Source organism: Cydia strobilella, chromosome 12 (genome assembly GCF_947568885.1).
Source record: "Cydia strobilella chromosome 12, ilCydStro3.1, whole genome shotgun sequence".
Taxonomy (NCBI): Eukaryota; Metazoa; Arthropoda; class Insecta; order Lepidoptera; family Tortricidae; genus Cydia; species Cydia strobilella.
The window spans coordinates 14118512-14139826 of record NC_086052.1 but is presented as its reverse complement, the minus strand read 5'-3'; the positions used below and the strand labels follow the sequence as shown (position 1 = coordinate 14139826).

General features: G+C 43.7%; 1 protein-coding gene across 1 annotated transcript in view; it reads right to left on the bottom strand.

Annotated features, from left to right (window-relative positions):
* Window positions 1-1358: 1358 nt before the first annotated feature.
* The window catches only part of LOC134746222 (pre-mRNA-processing-splicing factor 8), a 33137-nt gene continuing 13180 nt past the window's right edge, over window positions 1359-21315 (bottom strand). Inside the window, exons 14-36 of the mRNA XM_063680548.1 lie at window positions 19972-20210; window positions 19466-19612; window positions 18622-18772; window positions 18156-18363; window positions 17576-17781; window positions 16456-16646; window positions 12876-13011; window positions 12398-12567; window positions 11722-11869; window positions 10879-11007; window positions 10583-10743; window positions 10041-10232; window positions 9607-9801; window positions 9038-9209; window positions 8367-8480; window positions 7815-7988; window positions 6933-7126; window positions 6187-6402; window positions 5230-5395; window positions 4823-4921; window positions 4395-4499; window positions 3089-3368; window positions 1359-2199 (exon numbers count right to left, since the gene is read on the bottom strand). Of these exons, the coding sequence (XP_063536618.1) occupies window positions 2039-2199; window positions 3089-3368; window positions 4395-4499; window positions 4823-4921; window positions 5230-5395; window positions 6187-6402; window positions 6933-7126; window positions 7815-7988; window positions 8367-8480; window positions 9038-9209; window positions 9607-9801; window positions 10041-10232; window positions 10583-10743; window positions 10879-11007; window positions 11722-11869; window positions 12398-12567; window positions 12876-13011; window positions 16456-16646; window positions 17576-17781; window positions 18156-18363; window positions 18622-18772; window positions 19466-19612; window positions 19972-20210 (3954 nt within the window). The 3' untranslated portion in view covers window positions 1359-2038. The remainder of the gene's footprint in view (window positions 2200-3088; window positions 3369-4394; window positions 4500-4822; window positions 4922-5229; window positions 5396-6186; window positions 6403-6932; window positions 7127-7814; window positions 7989-8366; window positions 8481-9037; window positions 9210-9606; window positions 9802-10040; window positions 10233-10582; window positions 10744-10878; window positions 11008-11721; window positions 11870-12397; window positions 12568-12875; window positions 13012-16455; window positions 16647-17575; window positions 17782-18155; window positions 18364-18621; window positions 18773-19465; window positions 19613-19971; window positions 20211-21315) is intronic.

Sequence of the window (21315 nt, the reverse complement as noted above, 5' to 3'; positions counted from 1 at the left end):
GATAAATAAATTGTTTTATTTACTTACAAACAATATAATTATCCCAAGAGTAATTAGATTGATGATGAAAGTATAAACATCACATATACCTAAAAACGGGTATACGGGTTATACCTAAAAATATATGTATTTCTTTTCTATCAATACGAGTAAGAGTGAGACGCTTTCGGCAGTAACCACACACAATGGCATGCTGAAACATTCAGCAGTTTTTATTTTTACTGGTGTATAAAATCTGTCTTACCCTTAATAGGCATCGTCATTAACGCCAAGTCACAGTATGATTAATAATTATTATTGTAGCTACTTATTAAATTCAAGTAAACGATGTATTAACACTTTCTTGTGTAAAATTACTCATGTAGTAAAGATAAGATAAAGATAGTTTATTATTCAAGTGGGCATAATATAACAATGCGCTTATGAATGTCACATAAAGCTACACCGGCTCTGACCATACACCTCTGCCTAGAGATTTAAATCCCCCCTCAATTGGAGGAGGGTATCCCAATATGGGACCGGCAACATGCATTACGAGTAAATAAGAAAAAATACAATTTTAATTAATATAGAATTCATGAAATTACATACAGTAGGTAATTTTCTTTATAGAAATTTGATTTAAAAATATATATGTAAGTAACATCAAATCATACTTTACGTAACTCTTTCAGAAAACATCAAATTCTTACAAAAGGAAAATACCCTTGAATGAGACTAGTTCTAACATAGAGGACAAAGGATCGTCATGTGTAGTTGGATAAATAAAAAACATTCATTACGAAATTATTCAATTTATTATCCTTATTAGAAAAACGTCTACAAGTCAACATCATTCGTCCACATCACATTTCAACCGGTATTAGAAACTATTATGGTATATTTAGGACCAAATACTTGTTAAATGATACAATAATGTGTGTTTTTTTTTTCAGATAAATTCACTATTAGCTGTTTATTATACCACAAATACCGACATGTTCTTTTGTTGCATCCTAGGAGTAGTTAATATGGGGTATTTGCAGTTCAACTGCACAAATATTTTTCAATTCGTTACATACACTAAAAACAAGTTACCCCTACCCTACGTACAGTCGTCATCCAGATATCTGGCCTTTGCCGCTCAGATATATATCTGAGCGGCTAAGGCGCTCACAAATATCTGAACACGCCTCTATGAGGGCTAACGCGTATGAATTCGCCGCTAGGGGCGCTAGTGTAGATGGTGGTCTTTTCCATAGTTCGAAATGTCAAATGTCACTTGTCACTTCAATGAGTGACAGCTGTTCTTTAGTCTTTTGGACCACCATCAACAGAGGCGCCAACTGGTGAGCAAAAAAACGATAGCCCTCATTGTCAAGGCGTTAAGAGTTCGTATTGATATTTTTGAGTACCTCGGCTGCGCAGATATATCTGATGGCGACTGTACCAACGTCTACACCGTTAACTGACTTCGCGAAGTCGTCAATTCAAGTTTGCTCAACATTTTAATAAGTCATCAGCATCAATTTACTATTGTTGCCAACAGATAATACGGATGAGTTACAATCCTCCTAAGACCCAGGGTCATTTTATGAGTATAGAATTTGTAACCTTCATAAATTCCATTATAGTTCAAAATTCGATTTGATTCTGTCCTTTTAAAAGGAACTCGAGACTTGGGAGGATATATTTGGACACTGGTTATTGTGTTTGAAGCCGACTGTAACATGTATTGAGATGACTTGAATACAAATTCTTAACCTGTTGGACGCCAATGACCGATACGCACCGTACAGCTTTTGTATTTGACACGGCGTTGAAAAGGTTAAAAGCATCTCAAACGTTGATGCGGCTCGGTCAATTACAATAGACAGAAACATATCACTGTCTAGTTTTTTAAAACCTTTTCCTCGCCATTGACTTGATATAAAGTCAGTACATTTCGCCACGACTTGATATGTTGTACGGGTTGTTTACGTGCAATATGTGGCTTGGCGCTGTTGGCACATATTACTTCATTGGTAGGTAGTTGTAGTGTGGGGGGGGGGGGTGTAAGTTAGGCGTAGTGGTCCTCGCGGTCGGCGGCGAGCACGGGCGCGGCTTGGTCCTCCATGGCGGCGAAGTTCATGAAGTGCGCCGGCCGGTGCACCTCGTGGTAGAACTCGCGAGGGTTGCCCAGCTGCACGCCGTACTTCATGTTGGGCTCGTGTCGCACGCCTGCCGGGAAACGTTCATCGTTATACCAACTATTATGTTTTTTTTTTTAAGATGTCCAATTTGTTGGAAGAGCTTTTAAGTAACATTCGGACACCTTAGAAAACATTAAATTGCACGCGTAAAGGGTGAACGGGGACCCAACGTGTGGATATTAAGTATAAAATACCCTGAAAAGAATTACAGAATGAGATTGCGACTGAAAAATAACAAAAGCGATCGAGTGTAACTGATTTCCTAAGCTTTGTTTTTATAATAAAATAAATGTTATCTAGAAACAATTCATGGGGTAAATAGCTAATACAATAAACAATTCATAGCTTATCAATTTGAGCGGTTTTCCGTCTTTTTACGTGTTTAGCAGCATAAGGGATATGATGTAAGAAATAATAAAGCAGTGTATTTATCCTGTTGTTATTGATTTTAAATTTAATAATAAAATAATAACCTAGAAGAATATCAATTGGTGAACTTCGTTGCCCGACTAATAAGTAGAAAAAGTTATATTACCTACTGTAGCTTTTTCTATTGGCAAAAATTAATAATTACAGTTTTCTAAAACAAATTCAGTTACATCCAAAGATTTCAAAAGTAAATATATGTAGGAAATTATATGCCGTTCATATAATTCCGAGCGAACATGCGCACAAACGGGATTAGTGCATCGACGAACTGGCCCACTTCGTAGTGCCCATAAGGGCCCGTCTTCGCGAAGCAATAGAATATATCGTCGCTGGAAAGCAATAATGCACTACAATTTTATTGCAATTAACCGTAATCCAGCTCCAGTTGCTTTCCAGCGACGATATAAGTCATCGGTTACAATCTTGGTGTATATGATTTTCCTCACTGTTCCATTTGGATGAAACACTGTCTTTTGACGCGCACTCACCCATGAAGTTGTAGTTCCAGCTGCCCTGCGAAGGCACCATGAAGTAGCCGAGGAAGCGGTCGGAGAGCAGCATCTGCACGCGCTCGTAGTGGCTGGGCAGGTAGCCCTTGGGGTTGTTGCCGCGGTCCGTGTTGCGCGCGCCCCACTCGTAGCCCGACGGCGTCAGCTTGTACGCCGTGAGCGAGCACGAGCCGGGCGTGAACGAGCACGTTATGATGATGGTCTTCTCGCCGTCCCAGGAAGGGTTTTCTGACATTACTTTGGCGTGTGTCGTGATGTCCTATGAAATAAACGGCCGTTTTAATTTCGAAATCATTGACGTTTCACATGGCGCACGTGAAGTTTTAGACAACTAATTGTATTGCTGCTCAGGGTTTTGTAAATGTATTGCTGCTCGTTTTTGTTGAATAATAATATTATCCCCTTGGGCTGTAGGTGACCGTTCCGGGCTGTCAGATTTAAAGTTGACATTCCAACAGCCAACTATTAAATCTTCTAACTAGGTAATCTCAGCCTGCGTGATTAGTATAATATCATTCTTTATAGCACGAAACCTACATGGTCAGTTACAAACCTTTACAATACTTATTTCGACTACAAAATTTTACCGCATCTATGATTTAGAATCACAATTCACATGCTTACATTTGTGGAGTAATTGCAAATCCAAAAAAACAAATCATATCAAAGTGATGTGTGCGAAAGATTCCAAATTATTATTTATTTATTAAATAATTGAAATATTATTAATCGCGGGACTTTACAAGTCGGAAACTTTATTATGAAATCATTTAAGGATAATGTGGTATTTAAAAGAACTGGGACCGGGTAATGCATTGGGAAATTAATCACCGCAAGCTACTAATAATTAAAATATGTTTACCTCGCGGGGTATTTACAATATTTTACAGGGTTTTGATAATGCATTCCTGGCAAAAGAATGAGTCAGATGTACTTCACTTATAAGTCATACGAAATTAAAACCATTAACTTGACACCTAAGCACAAAGTTCAAATTCCACCACTCAATAAGCCTCAAATTATGATGCTGAACCATTTCCAAAGAATGATACAGAAAACTTCTGTTTAAATACATTGTGGATTGCGTCTCACTCTCTCATTAAGCAAAATGTGAGACGCAAATACACATCGGAACAAGATATTGGACAGAAGTCTTTGGCGGTGCGGGTTTGGTGTCCGTCGGCGTCGGCGCGTCGGCGCGTCGGCATATCGGCTTGGTGTGCGGGTAGACGGGGTACAGAGTGTACAGAGTGTACAGAGTGTACAGAGTGGAGGCTGAAGTTACCTGCGGCGAGAGCTGCGGCAGCTCGTTGGGCTGCGTGTGCATCCAGCCCAGCGGCTGCAGGTGCGCCAGCTGCGGGTGCTTCGGCAGCTGCCGAGGGAGGTGCACCTGCGGGCATACACGCATACACTATACTATACTGGAACTAAGAGCAACTCATCGAAAAACTTACTGTTTCTAAGTAAAACTAATTTTATAAATAGATGTAATAAAGTTTTTTTATGCATCTTGATCTGCCCCTTGCCCCTGCCCTTGAACGCCCCGCAAAAGATGCTGTTTGCGAAATAGGCGCTAACTCCTCGTGTGCATTACTTCGTCCGGTACACACGCTTATAGATGATTTGTAGAATTCAACTCATCAGTACAGGTATTTTATTAAAAAAATTGAATTAAAAAAAATAGAAAATAATCGTTTGTGTCATAGATCTTACCTGCTGATGTGTGCCCCATTGTGGAGGCAGCACAGCGCAGTGCACCTCACGGACCATGGGGTTGTCGGGGGGTGACGTCCCGTATAGATAGCACGCGATCTGAGGAAATTTATAGTGTTTACCAAAATCCATTAGCTTATTTATTTAAAATTATTACATAATGACGAAAATCAAGCCCTTATTGTGTTCTAAACACTAACAAATTGTAGGAGTTTCTTTTTTTATCGCTACTTATAAAACTTCGCATACCTGTGTTAGTGAAAATCTTCTACCCATATATCCATCTAAATACACTACAAATAATAAGTGTCGCAGATATGGGCAACCTAAATTTAACTGAATTTTAACTACAACATGCTCGCGAGACTACATACCCGAGAAAATATTTAAATAAATGAGAAAATCACCTGTGCTCTCAAATCAGAGATAGTCACGAATTTCTTGAGCAAATTCTTAGGAAGGATGTATGTGTATCCACTCTCCTTGATGTCATCGGAGCTAACGTAAATGTGATTCGTGCGGAGATGCAGGTTCGTTGCAGAGATGGCTCGTACACGCCATTCTGTCTTTGAGCTGAAACGAAATAGAAGTTCAACACATGTGCACGGAATAAGTGATATTTCGTCGAGGTGTTTTATAATACGTAGGGCGTAAAGCGACGCATCAATCGTTGTAGATCACTACAGGCGGCAGATATTCAGTAGGTCTATACCAAAAACAAAGACCTTGAGCAAGGTTTAGCGTGGTAGCTATACGTTTTCCTGACTCGACGACAAATATACTGCAATTGAGGCCGTACTATGGACGCAATGAAAGAATAATAAGCCCATCTTTTTCTATAGAGCGATGTAAAATGCAAGGCTCGGAACCGGTTTTTTCTTAATACAAAAAATACCGGTACACTTACGTTCTTTTTCGTTCTTTGGTTTATTATTTAATTTTAATGGGTCAATCTAATAATACGAAGTTGTTACCTAAATACATGATTCAGTCCTACGTAAAGAGCATAAAATAATTACAAATATTGGGCTAATTTCGGGTTTTTCAAAAAAACCGGTTCCGAGCCCTGCTGCTGAAAATGTGCCGTTTGCATGATGGTGTCGTTATCCCGTCGATAACCGCCGAGAGTCTGCCGTGAATACTTACTAAATTTACTGATGATGGTGGTCAACCTTACTAAAAAAAGTTTTCCTCCGTAATTCGGCGTCCAGCAGTAGGTATAGTAGATCTAATAATAAGTGAACTTTTCAGCTTGGACTGGTGGAATGAAAAAACTGTTAAGCTCAACTATTGCTCTCAGCTAACTTAAAGTATCGTAAAGGGAGCCTTTAGTAAGTGTATAGTACAAGGCACACAGCACACACCTGAAGGTCTGCGACTCGTAGTTGCTGGTGGTGGAGGTGATGATCTCGTCGCCGTGCTTGTTGACGGTGCGCGTGGTGGTGGCGGTGAGCTGGCTCTGCTCCTTGCTCTGCTTCTCGATCTCGGCGATCTGCTGGCGCTGCGCGGACGGCGCGGAGATCTCCATGCCGAGGATGATGTCGCGGATCTCGGACTGTGTCAGCGAGGCCACGTTTACACTGGAAATAAACGTTGGTTACGTGTGGATATAACATTTGTTCTCTATCTATATCTCGTTTCTTAAGCATCCAGATACAGGTAGAAGTGTGCACTTGCGTCGCATTCGTTAGATCTTCAGGGTACCTTTGTTATTATTCTGTTGTAAGGATTCAACGAAAAGTCAAAACGAAATACAAAAATTTAAGATAAAGTAAGAAAACTGCAAACTGCGGGCTTAGCATGGTCGCATTTTTATCGCCTGTCACGTTCTAACAAGTATGTAACTGCGAAAGTGACAGGCATAGTGACAGGCGATAAAAATGCAACCATGCTGCCACCGCTGGTGTCAGTGTCGTGTTACAGTGTGACGATAATTTTTTGTCCTTGTTTAACAATAATTGAATTTCATCTAGTAGATATTCGTATTTTGAGTGAAGAGCATTTCCCAGCTTCCACCTTTGTGCACTGCGTGTTCACGTGCAGCGCACGATGGATCAGGATCTGACGGCTGAATATTGCCTTTTATTGCGTGTATAAGCTTTGTGCTCACTTGTTCTTCTTGCCGTAGTCGGCCAGGATGAGGTCCTTGAGCTGCACCTCGACCTTGATCCAGTCGTCGTCGGCGAGCGTGGGCCAGATGTGGTGCGGCTCCGTGAGCGTGCTCTTGTCCGGCTTCAGCAGCACCTTGGTGCGCTCCGTGTTCACGTGCAGCGCGCGCAGGATCAGGATCAAACGGCTGAACGCCTGTACGAATTACAACATATTATAGACACGCAATTTTTAATGGGCCGCTCCGCAATGTCTTAGCGCTGACAGAAAATTTGCCAGCGCGAGCTTGTAAAGTCTTAGACCCGTTTCCCCACGAAACTATATCATGTAAACTCAGGAAAACTATTAGCTTACCATACATATTCGTATTATATTTGTACAATTTGATCAGATTGAATTGTGTTGTGTAATTTGGAAAGGATTATGAATTGAAAGTCACGCAAGACTGTTATATTTATGACGCTATTTAATACATTTATGTTCGAACCTCAAATAGTTTTGGGGCTTTTCAGCCCAAGTCAATTAAATACATTTAAAATTGCAGATTTTTACAAAATAATCCATAATATATAACTATTGGAAATAGTTACAGTGTTTGTTTGAATTGCTGGGCGGTATTTACTATTTAACTACAGTCACGAAGGCGTTCGACTCTTCATCATATTTATACCTAAACTCATGTACGCATTTTAAATAAACTGATTCAAATTTGTGATAATCTTATTTTGTTATTTATTGTGGTTTTATAATAACTGTTTCCTTATTTTCCACCATATCCAATTTCATTTTAAAATGTTAACTTTATTTGAGTTAAAATGTAGGTTTTTTATGTCTAACTTATTCAATGCGTAATATAATTAATAAAAAAAGTTAATGTAATAACCGTGTAGGAGGAGATGGTCTTGAGCCAGTCGTCGTACAGGTTGAAGAGCACCATCTGGGGCTCCGTGGCCTTGAGGATGAGGTCCCCGAACTTCTCCACCTTGAGGCACGCCTGGAACGGCAGCTGCAGCTCCGAGCCCTTGATCACGATGTTGGGGAAGTCCAGCAAGTGGACCTGACCAAAGAGAATCTCGATAAATAAGCGAAATAACAGTTAACTTTATGAAATATTGTCTGCCCCTAATGCAGATGACAACAGCGGTGGCAGCATGGTTCCATTTTTATCGCCTGCCACTATATATGGCTGTCACTTTCGCACTTACATACTTGTTAGAACCTGACAGGCATAGTGACTGGTGATAAAAATGCGACCGTGCTACGGCCGCAGGAAATAATTATACAGTTTTTACTATATCTTTGTTTTTTACATAACTAGCTTAAGCTTATAATATCAACATACTACATATATAGGAATTGGTTAATAATAAATTACTGCCTTCTCAGGCGACTATAATACTATATCAAATAAATATAGCATGTGCGAGTAACAAACCTCAAGAGGATCCAACATTCCTTTCCTGGTGACAATGATCTGTTTGGGCTGCTCCTCCACTGGCAGCGAACGAATCAGAGCCGCTACTTCTTCGGCGGTTTTCCATTTCGCGAGCTATATGGACATAAACAATAGTGAATACACGGACGGTATAGTATAGTTAGCAAAATAAAGAGGTGTTCCCATGACATTAAAATTCACGGAGCGTTACTTGCCGTGCCCACAGCGCCAAGGACAACTATAGGTGTTATGGCGGACGCTGTCAAAGTAAGCTTTCTCACACTTTCAAGTAAGGTTTACATTTGCTACCTTGCGCCCGGGAGCTTGGCGTTTGAGTGATGTTTGTGTTTATGAGATAAAGCGTTTGTTAAATATTGGAACGGGGAGCACAGACAAACGCAAGGCAGCCATTTATGAACTAATATATTTCCGAGAATGACGGTGGACGCAGCCACCGTTTGCATGCACTTACAACTACCCTTTTAAATGCATAACATCTCTCCCTTATAAGATCAGAACACACATTCAAAATAAACATTAAAAGAAAACCTTATAATTTCATTTAAAGTTCCAAAGGTTAAAAGCTTTCGTGGTCATGTCGCCGAGGACGAGAACGTAGGCAGGATGGCCGAGTGCAAAATATGAGGAAACCCTAGTAGTTTGAGTGTTACCTGTCCGAGACGTTTCTGTCCGGCCCACACGCTGGTGTGGATGATCTTGAGGAACAGCTGCCCGGTGCGGGGATTAAAGATGAAGATGGCGCCGTTGATGGGCTTCGTGGTCAAGTTGCCCTCGAACGTCTTGTGGATCGTCACGCGGTACACGTTGGTGTCGTCCACGAACCTATATATTAGTAATCTTCTTGTTAGAAATCGAATCTGCGATATTCATGTATGTTACTCTACAGGCTTCAGGTAATATGTTAAATCCATATTGTACATATGTATTTTTAAGCCTCACATGAATGCTCCTTTATCAAATAACGTTATCCCTATCATAGTTTAACAGCACTGCAGTATCACCGAAACTTTACTGTCATTAGACTGAGTGCCGTGTTCTCATAGAATTATCCCAAACTGAAACTCATCAAATCGCAAACACAAGTGCCATATTAAGGCGCATGTATGTTCGTGAGTTGTGGAATGCTCTTAGAATTTTGAAGAAAATCATCAGCAAAAATGTGCCACGACCTAAAGAGAACTTCACTATGGCCTGTATTACTTATTTTTTAGTTAGTTACCAAATGATCTGGTTGGAGAAGAGCTCGCCGTAGTTCTGGCTGGAGAGGTAGGGCTCGGTGGGCTCGGAGGAGTAGAGCTGCAGCGCCTTGCGGATGCGCTCGCGGAGCACGTACAGCGCGGGGTTGGCCTTCATGATCTTGGCCATGGCCTGCTGGATCAGCGGCTTGCAGCCAGGGAACCAGTTGCCGTAAGCGCTGGGGAATTTGGTGCAGGTTAGTAAAGCGGATCAATCAAGAGATTTATTGGACAGCCTAAAAATAAAATTTAGTCTTATTGGTGTGGCTAACGGGCTTCGACTAGAGAATAAGAATAATGTAATAAGAATTCACGTGAGCGAAGCAGCCTGCTCTGTGCAAACTCAAAATAGTCCACAAAAGTTCCGTCAGTTTACACACCGCAAACTTGCAAAATTATCTTGTAAACGGAGCGTCACCTGTGCAAGTTGTAGGCCAGGTCGATGGCGATGAGCAGGCCGGTGGGCGAGGGGTAGATGGACATGTTGTCGGTGGTGTAGTCCAGGAACTTGGCGCGCGCATAGCGCTCGATGTCGTGCGAGTCGTAGTCGCCCCAGCGCAGCTGGATGTCCAGCCAGTACTTCTGCGTGGTCGTGTTGTCCATGGTGTCTCTGAGGGATAATTAGAATCAATAAGGATCATTTTGGAGGAAAAAATAAGATCAACTCAAGGTGAACTTCCCAAGGCTGAGTAATCAATAGATATCTGCACAAAAATGCTTGTCATCCTGGCCTCTCTACATTAAACTTTCTCAGACATCGTTCGAGTATTTCATATCGAAAATAAATACGCAAAGCGCTCTGGCTCTCTTCACAGTACATCACTTGCTTCACGTGAGTACTCGTAAAGAATGCGGCACGCAACGCAACCACGTAGAGAGCCGGAGAAGAGTGCATACGCTTCTGATATGGCCTAGCCTTTAGTCCGTATGTACCGAGAGGGAAATTAACCCTAAACTTACTTGGTATCAGCGAGAAGCGATGGCCGGGACACGTTCCACTTGTAGGCGGAGAACAGCAGAATGTCGGCGCACGATGAGTTCATCTTATAAGATTTACGAGGATGGATGGTTTCCTTTTGGACAGTCTCAATTTCCAGCGCGTCGAGCTCTTGATCGAATACCTAATGAAAAGAAAGCATTGTTTTACATTTCTAAATAATCTTATTGTAGTTATGAGGCCTAAAATATCATATACGAAACAATAAGATAATAAATCAAATCCAGATGGTAATACAACGGTGGTATGTAGGACTTACTTGACACAAGTCCATGACGATCGACTCGTGGACTTTCTGCCACAAGTGAGCTCTGAAGATCTGGATCAGCGAAATCTTGAGCGTCGGAATCTTGCCGTGCATGAAAATACCGGTCAAATCCAGTTGCACCTGTCACCCAAAATACTTCGTTAAAACTGTATATAATTAATTACATGGAAAAAAAGTTTGTGATGTTCTCTGATCAGATAGCGTATTGTCAGACGGGCAGAGCGACGGTACGAGCGATCAGCGCGTCCGCCGTCTCGGACCGCCCCCAGAGCACAGGGACTCTCTGGTTTCAGGACCCCTACGCGATTCATCATATAAAAATCTCAACTTTCAAGATTACAGTAACTTAAACCTTGGGTAGAAGACACGAAGGTTGATATTGGGTTGTATCCGCTCGCGTCACTCGATGTCTTTAGGTTTAATATCAAAGTGAGTATTTATATTTAAGTTTAACTGGAAGCATTTTCTGTTTCTAATAAGTAAATAAGTCAAGTAGCTGAGACGAGTTACGACTTGGATAGACTGTTAGATTTACATTTTGGTCCTTATTCTGCAAGAAAACAAGAAGATTTGAGGAGAATAGTGTGGGATTGCCGCCGGGACAGTAACCTGCAGCTCCAACTTCAGGGAACTGAACTGAATGAACGCGACACGTGATCCACAGCCCGCCTGCTTCCGGCCGGGCGTCCTTACGAGGCAAGTTTGTAATATTATTTCGGAAACAACTGCAGATAAATATGTATTGTATACAGACGGGTTTCCGCAATTCGACGACTAGCGCCTATTTTTATATTTTGCGTAACGACATACAGATATGTTAAACACTATGTTTACCTGGAAACCGACGTAGACGTTAGCTCGGTTGATGGTGGGGGACCACCAGAGCGTGAAGCGACGGTTGGGGATCTGGTTCAAACCGGAACGCTGGGCATTCGTCAGCTTCTTGTACTTCATCGACTCTTCGAACCCTGATGCCTTCTCCCTGTGTAGAAGCAACTTGAGTTATAATATAAAACATAAGTTTTGGGAGGATACTCTTTAGTGTCGGTTGCCAAGCCGACATTCAAACATAATTTTGCGGGTTAGAACCCCAGCTCGTACCAAGTACCAATAAGTTGTTCGGTATTATGTACAAAACAAGTGTTGTTTGGAAACATCATGAGGAAACCAGACTATTCCCAATGAGGCCGTTTTCTTCGGGGTTGGAAGATCAGATTGCCGTCACTTACTCAAAAACTAGTGCCTATGCCATTCTTGAGATTAGGTTGGTAATTTAAAGTTAAATCTTCATATAGTGCACTTTTCCATCTGCTGCCAATACGTTCGCCCATTTATCGCGTGTGCGCGTGACAAAAGCAAAACGCACGTAGGTCATAAGCGAAAATATCTATAATAATTCCTGTCTACAGCAGGTACCAGTCCCGTTCGTCTGCCATTACTGTTTTCACGGAATATCCAAAACAAAAGACGGGTAGTGCTAATATGGTTTCGATAAGTAAACATGTCTCACCAGAAGAGACCCTCCCACGTGGGAAAGTATGTGCCCTTGAAGAGCGTGTGCTCGAGGATGCCCTCGACGCCGCCGAGCGCCTGGATCATGTCGGTGCGGTAGTTGTTCAGGTTCCACAGCTTGCCGTCGTGGCGCTGGTGCGTCCACCAGAAGGGATTCTGTTTCAGGACCTGTACAAAACAACTTACTTATTGTTTGCCAAATGCTAATGCTTTAAGCATCTGAAGACAACAGCCGTTTTGCTCCGGCAAGCATGTAACACATTTCATACAATCTGGCCTGCGAAAAAGAAAGTTTCGATGTGGCCCTCGGGTCAAAAAGTTTGGACTTTGGACACTGCTGCAATACAACATGATAACAAGGCCCTACTTCTTCTTTTTTAGTCAACAATTTTTAAGTAACATCTTATATAAAATCTATTATAAACATCAAAAATACATTGTTATAATTTATATGGGCCCTTTGAAGCTGTTCTCACCTGGTACTGTTTGAATTCAGTTCGGATTCTCCAGCCCTTATCATAGGCGAGCGTGTGGCGATCTTTCTGGAAGAGTGTGTTGATACGAGGAATACCTCTGTCCCACGAATCTTCCAAGTCTTCTAGCGTCAGTCGTCTACGGAAAGTAATTTAAAAGTTATATATAATATAAATATCGCAAAACATTGTATGTACATAACATATTCGCTACGTGCATGACTATGGCGCCGCCTCTTGTGGCCGTGGGATATATTGCTCATTTGACCGTAGGAAGGTGCCAAATAGTATGAAGATATCATATGAAAGTGAATATTTTCACCACGTCGTGCGCTGGCGTCGCTTGTATTTCCCCCACCACCAACGTCGCACATAGCCAACAGAATTCTAAGCTTAGGGAACTGAACGCGCGACTATTTTTTACACTAATACAGTACATTATCGCGATCGGGAATCGAAGCTGGTGGGTGAGTTATACGTTACAGAGAGAGCACTTATATTATTATAATGATTGACGTAACTAACCGGTTTTGAGCGTTGGCCTCCTGCCGCTTGAGCGCGTACTCGGCCCACACGCGCTGCGAGTCCACGAACTCGGCCTCCCACGGCTGGATGTAGCGGTACAAGTTAGGGATCAGTTGATTATTATATTGACGTAACTAACCGGTTTTGAGCGTTGGCCTCCTGCCGCTTGAGCGCGTACTCGGCCCACACGCGCTGCGAGTCCACGAACTCGGCCTCCCACGGCTGGATGTAGCGGTACAAGTTAGGGATCAGTTGATTATTATATTGACGTAACTAACCGGTTTTGAGCGTTGGCCTCCTGCCGCTTGAACGCGTACTCGGCCCACACGCGCTGCGAGTCCACGAACTCGGCCTCCCACGGCTGGATGTAGCGGTACAAGTTAGGGATCAGTTGATTATTATATTGACGTAACTAACCGGTTTTGAGCGTTGGCCTCCTGCCGCTTGAGCGCGTACTCGGCCCACACGCGCTGCGAGTCCACGAACTCGGCCTCCCACGGCTGGATGTAGCGGTACAAGTTAGGGATCAGTTGATTATTATATTGACGTAACTAACCGGTTTTGAGCGTTGGCCTCCTGCCGCTTGAGCGCGTACTCGGCCCACACGCGCTGCGAGTCCACGAACTCGGCCTCCCACGGCTGGATGTAGCGGTACAAGTTAGGGATCAGTTGATTATTATATTGACGTAACTAACCGGTTTTGAGCGTTGGCCTCCTGCCGCTTGAGCGCGTACTCGGCCCACACGCGCTGCGAGTCCACGAACTCGGCCTCCCACGGCTGGATGTAGCGGTACAAGTTAGGGATCAGTTGATTATTATATTGACGTAACTAACCGGTTTTGAGCGTTGGCCTCCTGCCGCTTGAGCGCGTACTCGGCCCACACGCGCTGCGAGTCCACGAACTCGGCCTCCCACGGCTGGATGTAGCGGTACAAGTTAGGGATCAGTTGATTATTATATTGACGTAACTAACCGGTTTTGAGCGTTGGCCTCCTGCCGCTTGAGCGCGTACTCGGCCCACACGCGCTGCGAGTCCACGAACTCGGCCTCCCACGGCTGGATGTAGCGGTACAAGTTAGGGATCAGTTGATTATTATATTGACGTAACTAACCGGTTTTGAGCGTTGGCCTCCTGCCGCTTGAGCGCGTACTCGGCCCACACGCGCTGCGAGTCCACGAACTCGGCCTCCCACGGCTGGATGTAGCGGTACAAGTTAGGGATCAGTTGATTATTATATTGACGTAACTAACCGGTTTTGAGCGTTGGCCTCCTGCCGCTTGAACGCGTACTCGGCCCACACGCGCTGCGAGTCCACGAACTCGGCCTCCCACGGCTGGATGTAGCGGTACAAGTTAGGGATCAGTTGATTATTATATTGACGTAACTAACCGGTTTTGAGCGTTGGCCTCCTGCCGCTTGAGCGCGTACTCGGCCCACACGCGCTGCGAGTCCACGAGCTCGGCCTCCCACGGCTGGATGTAGCGGTACAAGTTAGGGATCTGTTGATTATTATATTGACGTAACTAACCGGTTTTGAGCGTTGGCCTCCTGCCGCTTGAGCGCGTACTCGGCCCACACGCGCTGCGAGTCCACGAACTCGGCCTCCCACGGCTGGATGTAGCGGTACAAGTTAGGGATCAGTTGATTATTATATTGACGTAACTAACCGGTTTTGAGCGTTGGCCTCCTGCCGCTTGAGCGCGTACTCGGCCCACACGCGCTGCGAGTCCACGAACTCGGCCTCCCACGGCTGGATGTAGCGGTACAAGTTAGGGATCAGTTGATTATTATATTGACGTAACTAACCGGTTTTGAGCGTTGGCCTCCTGCCGCTTGAGCGCGTACTCGGCCCACACGCGCTGCGAGTCCACGAACTCGGCCTCCCACGGCTGGATGTAGCGGTACAAGTTAGGGATCAGTTGATTATTATATTGACGTAACTAACCGGTTTTGAGCGTTGGCCTCCTGCCGCTTGAGCGCGTACTCGGCCCACACGCGCTGCGAGTCCACGAACTCGGCCTCCCACGGCTGGATGTAGCGGTACAAGTTAGGGATCAGTTGATTATTATATTGACGTAACTAACCGGTTTTGAGCGTTGGCCTCCTGCCGCTTGAGCGCGTACTCGGCCCACACGCGCTGCGAGTCCACGAACTCGGCCTCCCACGGCTGGATGTAGCGGTACAAGTTAGGGATCAGTTGATTATTATATTGACGTAACTAACCGGTTTTGAGCGTTGGCCTCCTGCCGCTTGAGCGCGTACTCGGCCCACACGCGCTGCGAGTCCACGAACTCGGCCTCCCACGGCTGGATGTAGCGGTACAAGTTAGGGATCAGTTGATTATTATATTGACGTAACTAACCGGTTTTGAGCGTTGGCCTCCTGCCGCTTGAACGCGTACTCGGCCCACACGCGCTGCGAGTCCACGAACTCGGCCTCCCACGGCTGGATGTAGCGGTACAAGTTAGGGATCAGTTGATTATTATATTGACGTAACTAACCGGTTTTGAGCGTTGGCCTCCTGCCGCTTGAGCGCGTACTCGGCCCACACGCGCTGCGAGTCCACGAGCTCGGCCTCCCACGGCTGGATGTAGCGGTACAAGTTAGGGATCTGTTGATTATTATATTGACGTAACTAACCGGTTTTGAGCGTTGGCCTCCTGCCGCTTGAGCGCGTACTCGGCCCACACGCGCTGCGAGTCCACGAACTCGGCCTCCCACGGCTGGATGTAGCGGTACAAGTTAGGGATCAGTTGATTATTATATTGACGTAACTAACCGGTTTTGAGCGTTGGCCTCCTGCCGCTTGAACGCGTACTCGGCCCACACGCGCTGCGAGTCCACGAACTCGGCCTCCCACGGCTGGATGTAGCGGTACAAGTTAGGGATCAGTTGATTATTATATTGACGTAACTAACCGGTTTTGAGCGTTGGCCTCCTGCCGCTTAAGCGCGTACTCGGCCCACACGCGCTGCGAGTCCACGAACTCGGCCTCCCACGGCTGGATGTAGCGGTACAAGTTAGGGATCAGTTGATTATTATATTGACGTAACTAACCGGTTTTGAGCGTTGGCCTCCTGCCGCTTGAGCGCGTACTCGGCCCACACGCGCTGCGAGTCCACGAACTCGGCCTCCCACGGCTGGATGTAGCGGTACAAGTTAGGGATCAGTTGATCCTCGTCGTGGGACATGCCTGAGCGGAAGTGGGTGATGCCCACGTCAGTTTGCTTTGACCAACGAAGGTCGGACTGTGAACAAAATTAACATTGGAATAGATTGTTTTGCTTTTTAGGGTTCCGTACCCAAAGGATAAAAACGGGACCCTATTACTAAGACTCCGCTGTCCGTCTGTCTGTCTGTCACCAGGCTGTATTTTATGAACCGTGATAGCAGATAGACAGTTGAAACTTTGACAGATGATGTATTTCTGTTGCCGCTATAACAACAAATATTAAAAAGTACGGAACGCGAGTTTGCGGTGCGCGAGTCCGACTCGCACTTGGATGGGTTTTCTATTTAACATGACCCAATCTACTAGGGAGCAGTTAAGTCTTGTGTTCCAGTTTGTGTAGTCCCAAACTTTAATTTGGGACCCCTCTCTCTGAAATGTTCAAAATGCAATAACATCAAAATTTCTAGTAGTTGCCAAGTTGAAACGTTCGCAGTTGATTATTTCGCATACATTCACAAGATAACAAGAAAAGACATGTATTGTGTGCATGGATAATACAAAAATCAAGCCCAAGACATAAACCAGCTACGACGCGCACAAGGTATCACACTTTGTCGGTTGTATAAGGCAGAACTCCATAGAAAAAAAATATTGCAAGTGTCTATACTATAGGGAGCGTGCATAAACTGTAGGGGGCAGCACAGGAGACGTCAGATCTTTGGCGTAAGTGTGTAGTTTATGCTTCCAAAGTAGCCCACAAGATGGCAGCACTTGCTTTGGCGTGAAGTGTCAATGTACATGTGATGTACATGTTTATGGTTCCGATTCAGGCCACAAGATGGCAGACCCTCCAACGCGCACGGTCCCTATACGGATAACCGAAATGGGGCACCTTATTTTGAGTGAAAACGTCCCATGTTTAAATACAGATGGAAACAATAGGTAGGAGTTACGACTTTTGAATACAACCTGCATTTTAATGTGTAAAAATACTAAAAATCTCACCTGTGGAATCAAAACGTGTCCCATAGACAACATGCCGAGCCCGCCCAGCTCCTTGGGCGTGTAGAACACGACGGGCGGGAAGCGCGAGGGCATTTTGGAGTTGAGCCCGATCTTGATGCGCGTCTGAATCTTGTTCTCGCATTTCACCAGCAGGTCCAGGAGCTCCTGCGTGTTGACCACGGCTTCGCGGAAGTACGTCATCAGACCTGAGAACAAATTACATTATCACACTAAAATTATTGAATTTGGTTTTTACGCGTATTATAAATGATATAATCTCATGGAACCCACATACCTTGATATTTTAGTTTTCTTTATTTATTTATTTGAAATAGTATCATTTGACGTTTTACCAATCGCTTTTCGATGAAGGAAGGTAAGGAAACCGGACTCTACTATCAGATGGCAGTCGATTTCGTAAAACTAGTGCCCATGCCAAATCTACGGATTAGGTTGCCGAACGGACCTCAAGCTCCCCAAGTGAGCCGTGGTGAAAATGTCAGGACATCGCTAGTTTTAAATTTAAAGAGTGGCTGATGAGCCCAGACTGCCAAGCACTCGGTATGCAAAAAACCCTTACCAATAAGAGCCGTGTTCCATTTATTGACAATCTTCGTGAAAGTAGTGGAGCCAGAGGCCATGAGGATCTGACGGACTCTGTTATGGAACCGCGCTAGCGACTCATCATCGACGCGAAGGTAGCACTGCGCTGTACGTTCCTTCGTAACCTCATTCTGAAGATTCCACACGCCGTCGCGATGCGATAGCTCTTCGTTTTGACTACGGCACTGCGAACGAAATAAGACTTCATTAGTAAAGGAGTAGAAGCTATGCTGGGGTGTGATTTTAATGGTAAGATCAGATAGCGTATTGTCAGACGGGCAGAGCGACGGTACGAGCGATCAGCGCGTCCGCCGTCTCGGACCGCCCCCAGAGCACAGGGACTCTCTGGTTTCAGGACCCCTACGCGATTCATCATATGAAAATGTGCTTTATTTAGTACACAATCAGGTTTTATTTATCACTTAGTATACATTTTAACTTACTTTAGGCAGTATCCTGCACTCAAATCCAGCCATGTTGAACAGCAAATTGGGGTTGTCCTTTGAGTAAACTGAGACAAAGCTGTTCTCCCATTGGATGGTGGTCACTGAGCGGGGCAGGCGATTCTTTATGTCCCAGAACACTGCTCTGCCACTGTTGACAATAAATGAGGATTAGAGAGAAGGAAATGTATCCTAAGATCAAAATAATAAACGTTACCGTTAAATACTTTGACAACCTTGATAAAAGAGTGAAAGTTTAATACATGTTTAAAAATCCTGAATATTGGTTGACGTTTCCTCACTTCAGTTTTATTTTTAGATGTCCCATAAAAACATTCGTACCATCGACCGATATCATCGTAGGACGAAATCAAGCCTGAGGTATTGGTCTCCGGTTAACGCCGTACGCTGCAGCAACATTCGTGTAGAACGTTACGCTGTGCTGTGAACATTCCATAAAGTTGGACGCCACATGTAGCAACCGGTTGACAAGTCCTAAGTTAAAATACAAAAAAAAAAACTAAATATAACAAAAAAACCGGCCAAGTGCGAGTCGGACTCGCGCACGAAGGGTTCCGTACCATTACGGAAAAAAACAGCAAAAAAATCACGTTTGTTGTATGGAAGCCCCATTTAAATATTTATATTATTCTGTTTTTAGTATTTGTTGTTATAGCGGCAACAGATAGCGGCAAATAAAATAAAATAAAATAAACAGAAATACACCATCTGTGAAAATTTCAACTGTCTAGCTATCACGGTTCATGAGACAGCCTGGTGACAGACGGACAGCGGAGTCTTAGTAATAGTCTTAGTTGGGTACGGAACCCTAAAAATGAGTTACAGGTTGACGTCGTGTTTCATGAGCCGCATGCGCGCGTCGCGCGGCCAGCACTTCTTGTTGTTGTAGCCGACAATGTTCTCGTTGTTCGGGTCAGGGTGCTCGGTCAGATATCTCTGGATCAGGTCGCGAGCTTCTTCTGCTGTGAACCTGTACGAAACAATCATTTAATTAATAACATCACGCCAGTTTCTCAAAGGAAAGGCATAGATGTACTATTTTAATTTGTAGATGTTTCTAACTGACATAATAACAATATTAACAAAATCAGTTAGAATATAAGACCAGATTCATTTGATATCGTGGTGGGAGTCTACGTGAAATTTTCCTTATTCGACTATAATCAATTCTACGACTCGTAATTATCTTTATACTTAGAAATTTGTAATTTAATTCAAAAGAAGTATAATTGACATTTTAACATATCAGATTTATCAAACGTTTATTTATGAATAACGCAATAAGGTCTTACAAAGAACAGCCTCTGAACTATACACATTTGAACAAACCTGAAGTAAATGTGGATCCTGTCGACATATCGGCAGTAAAGCCTGATCGGGTGCGCCGTCTCCGTCTGTCGGTCCTGGAACGACAGGAAGTCGTTCGGCAGCTGCGGCGGGCCGGCCATCTCACTTGAACGCTGCAGACCCAGCACCAGCAAGTCGAGTACCAGCCCGTAATACTGCACGATGAACGACGCGAACTGCAGCCCTCGGATTATACCGTAGGAATTCGTGTGGTTCATATCCTGAGAAAGAAAAGCTAGTTAATATACGAAAATGTAGATATAAGTGTTTTGTTGTTGATAGTATGGTCAGATAGCGTATTGTCAGACGGGCAGAGCGACGGTACGGGCGATCAGCGCGTCCGCCGTCTCGGACCGCCCCCAGAGCACAGGGACTCTCTGGTTTCAGGACCCCTACGCGATTCATCATATAAAAATATACTATTTGTAAAAGAAAACGAGTAAGTTTCGTTTGAGGATTTGCTAATAAAATAGAGGTAAAAAACATACTGCAATGAATGTCTCAAAAATTACGTTCCTTACTTGCAGACGAACATATAATACCTACGCGCAAAACTTAATTGGATACAACATGTTAATTGGCTTGATTGGTACTTAGTCACTTTTGTCCATAGAAATATGAATATAAGGAGAAGTGGTATGACAGCTGGGCGCGTGTCTCTATTTTCTGATCAAAATTATCAGAAAGCAAGAACGCATTGTCATTTGATGACAGCCGTTGCGGTGTAAACACGAAAGCAAAATGCCGGTTTGCGCTGTAATTACGTGCTAAAATCGCAGTACCACTGTAAATTTAAATAATTATGGAGTTACTTATCACAGGTAAGACTAATAACAATCTATTTGTGTAATAAAAACGGCAAAAAACTATAAAATACGTTGTCCATTGCCGGACATTCGAAAGTCATCCATTGCTTGTTGTATGTACTTTCTTCATTGATGTTTTCAAAGCTAACACGCAATGGACAATGAACATGTGAATTATGACATTAGTCTCAATATTGAAGTAGTATGTCAAAATATTAGCAGTGAAGTAAGCGCTAGAGCCTCTGAATAATGACTAAAGCATAGAAGTAGGGCAAAAATGCTTCGCAAATATGTATACCCGTACTTTACTTCCTTACGAATTAGATAATGTGTCGAAAAGAGATGCATATATGCTTGTTATTTCTCATTTACGTACGGTGTCATAAGTTTGATAATTTGTTAGGGATGTAACTGAGTCGACTTTTTATATCGATAAATTTTGCATAAGTTTATGTGCCGTGTAAAAGAATAATCACGAAATTGGCAAATTGATAATAGTCTGGCTAATGAAAGTTGAACC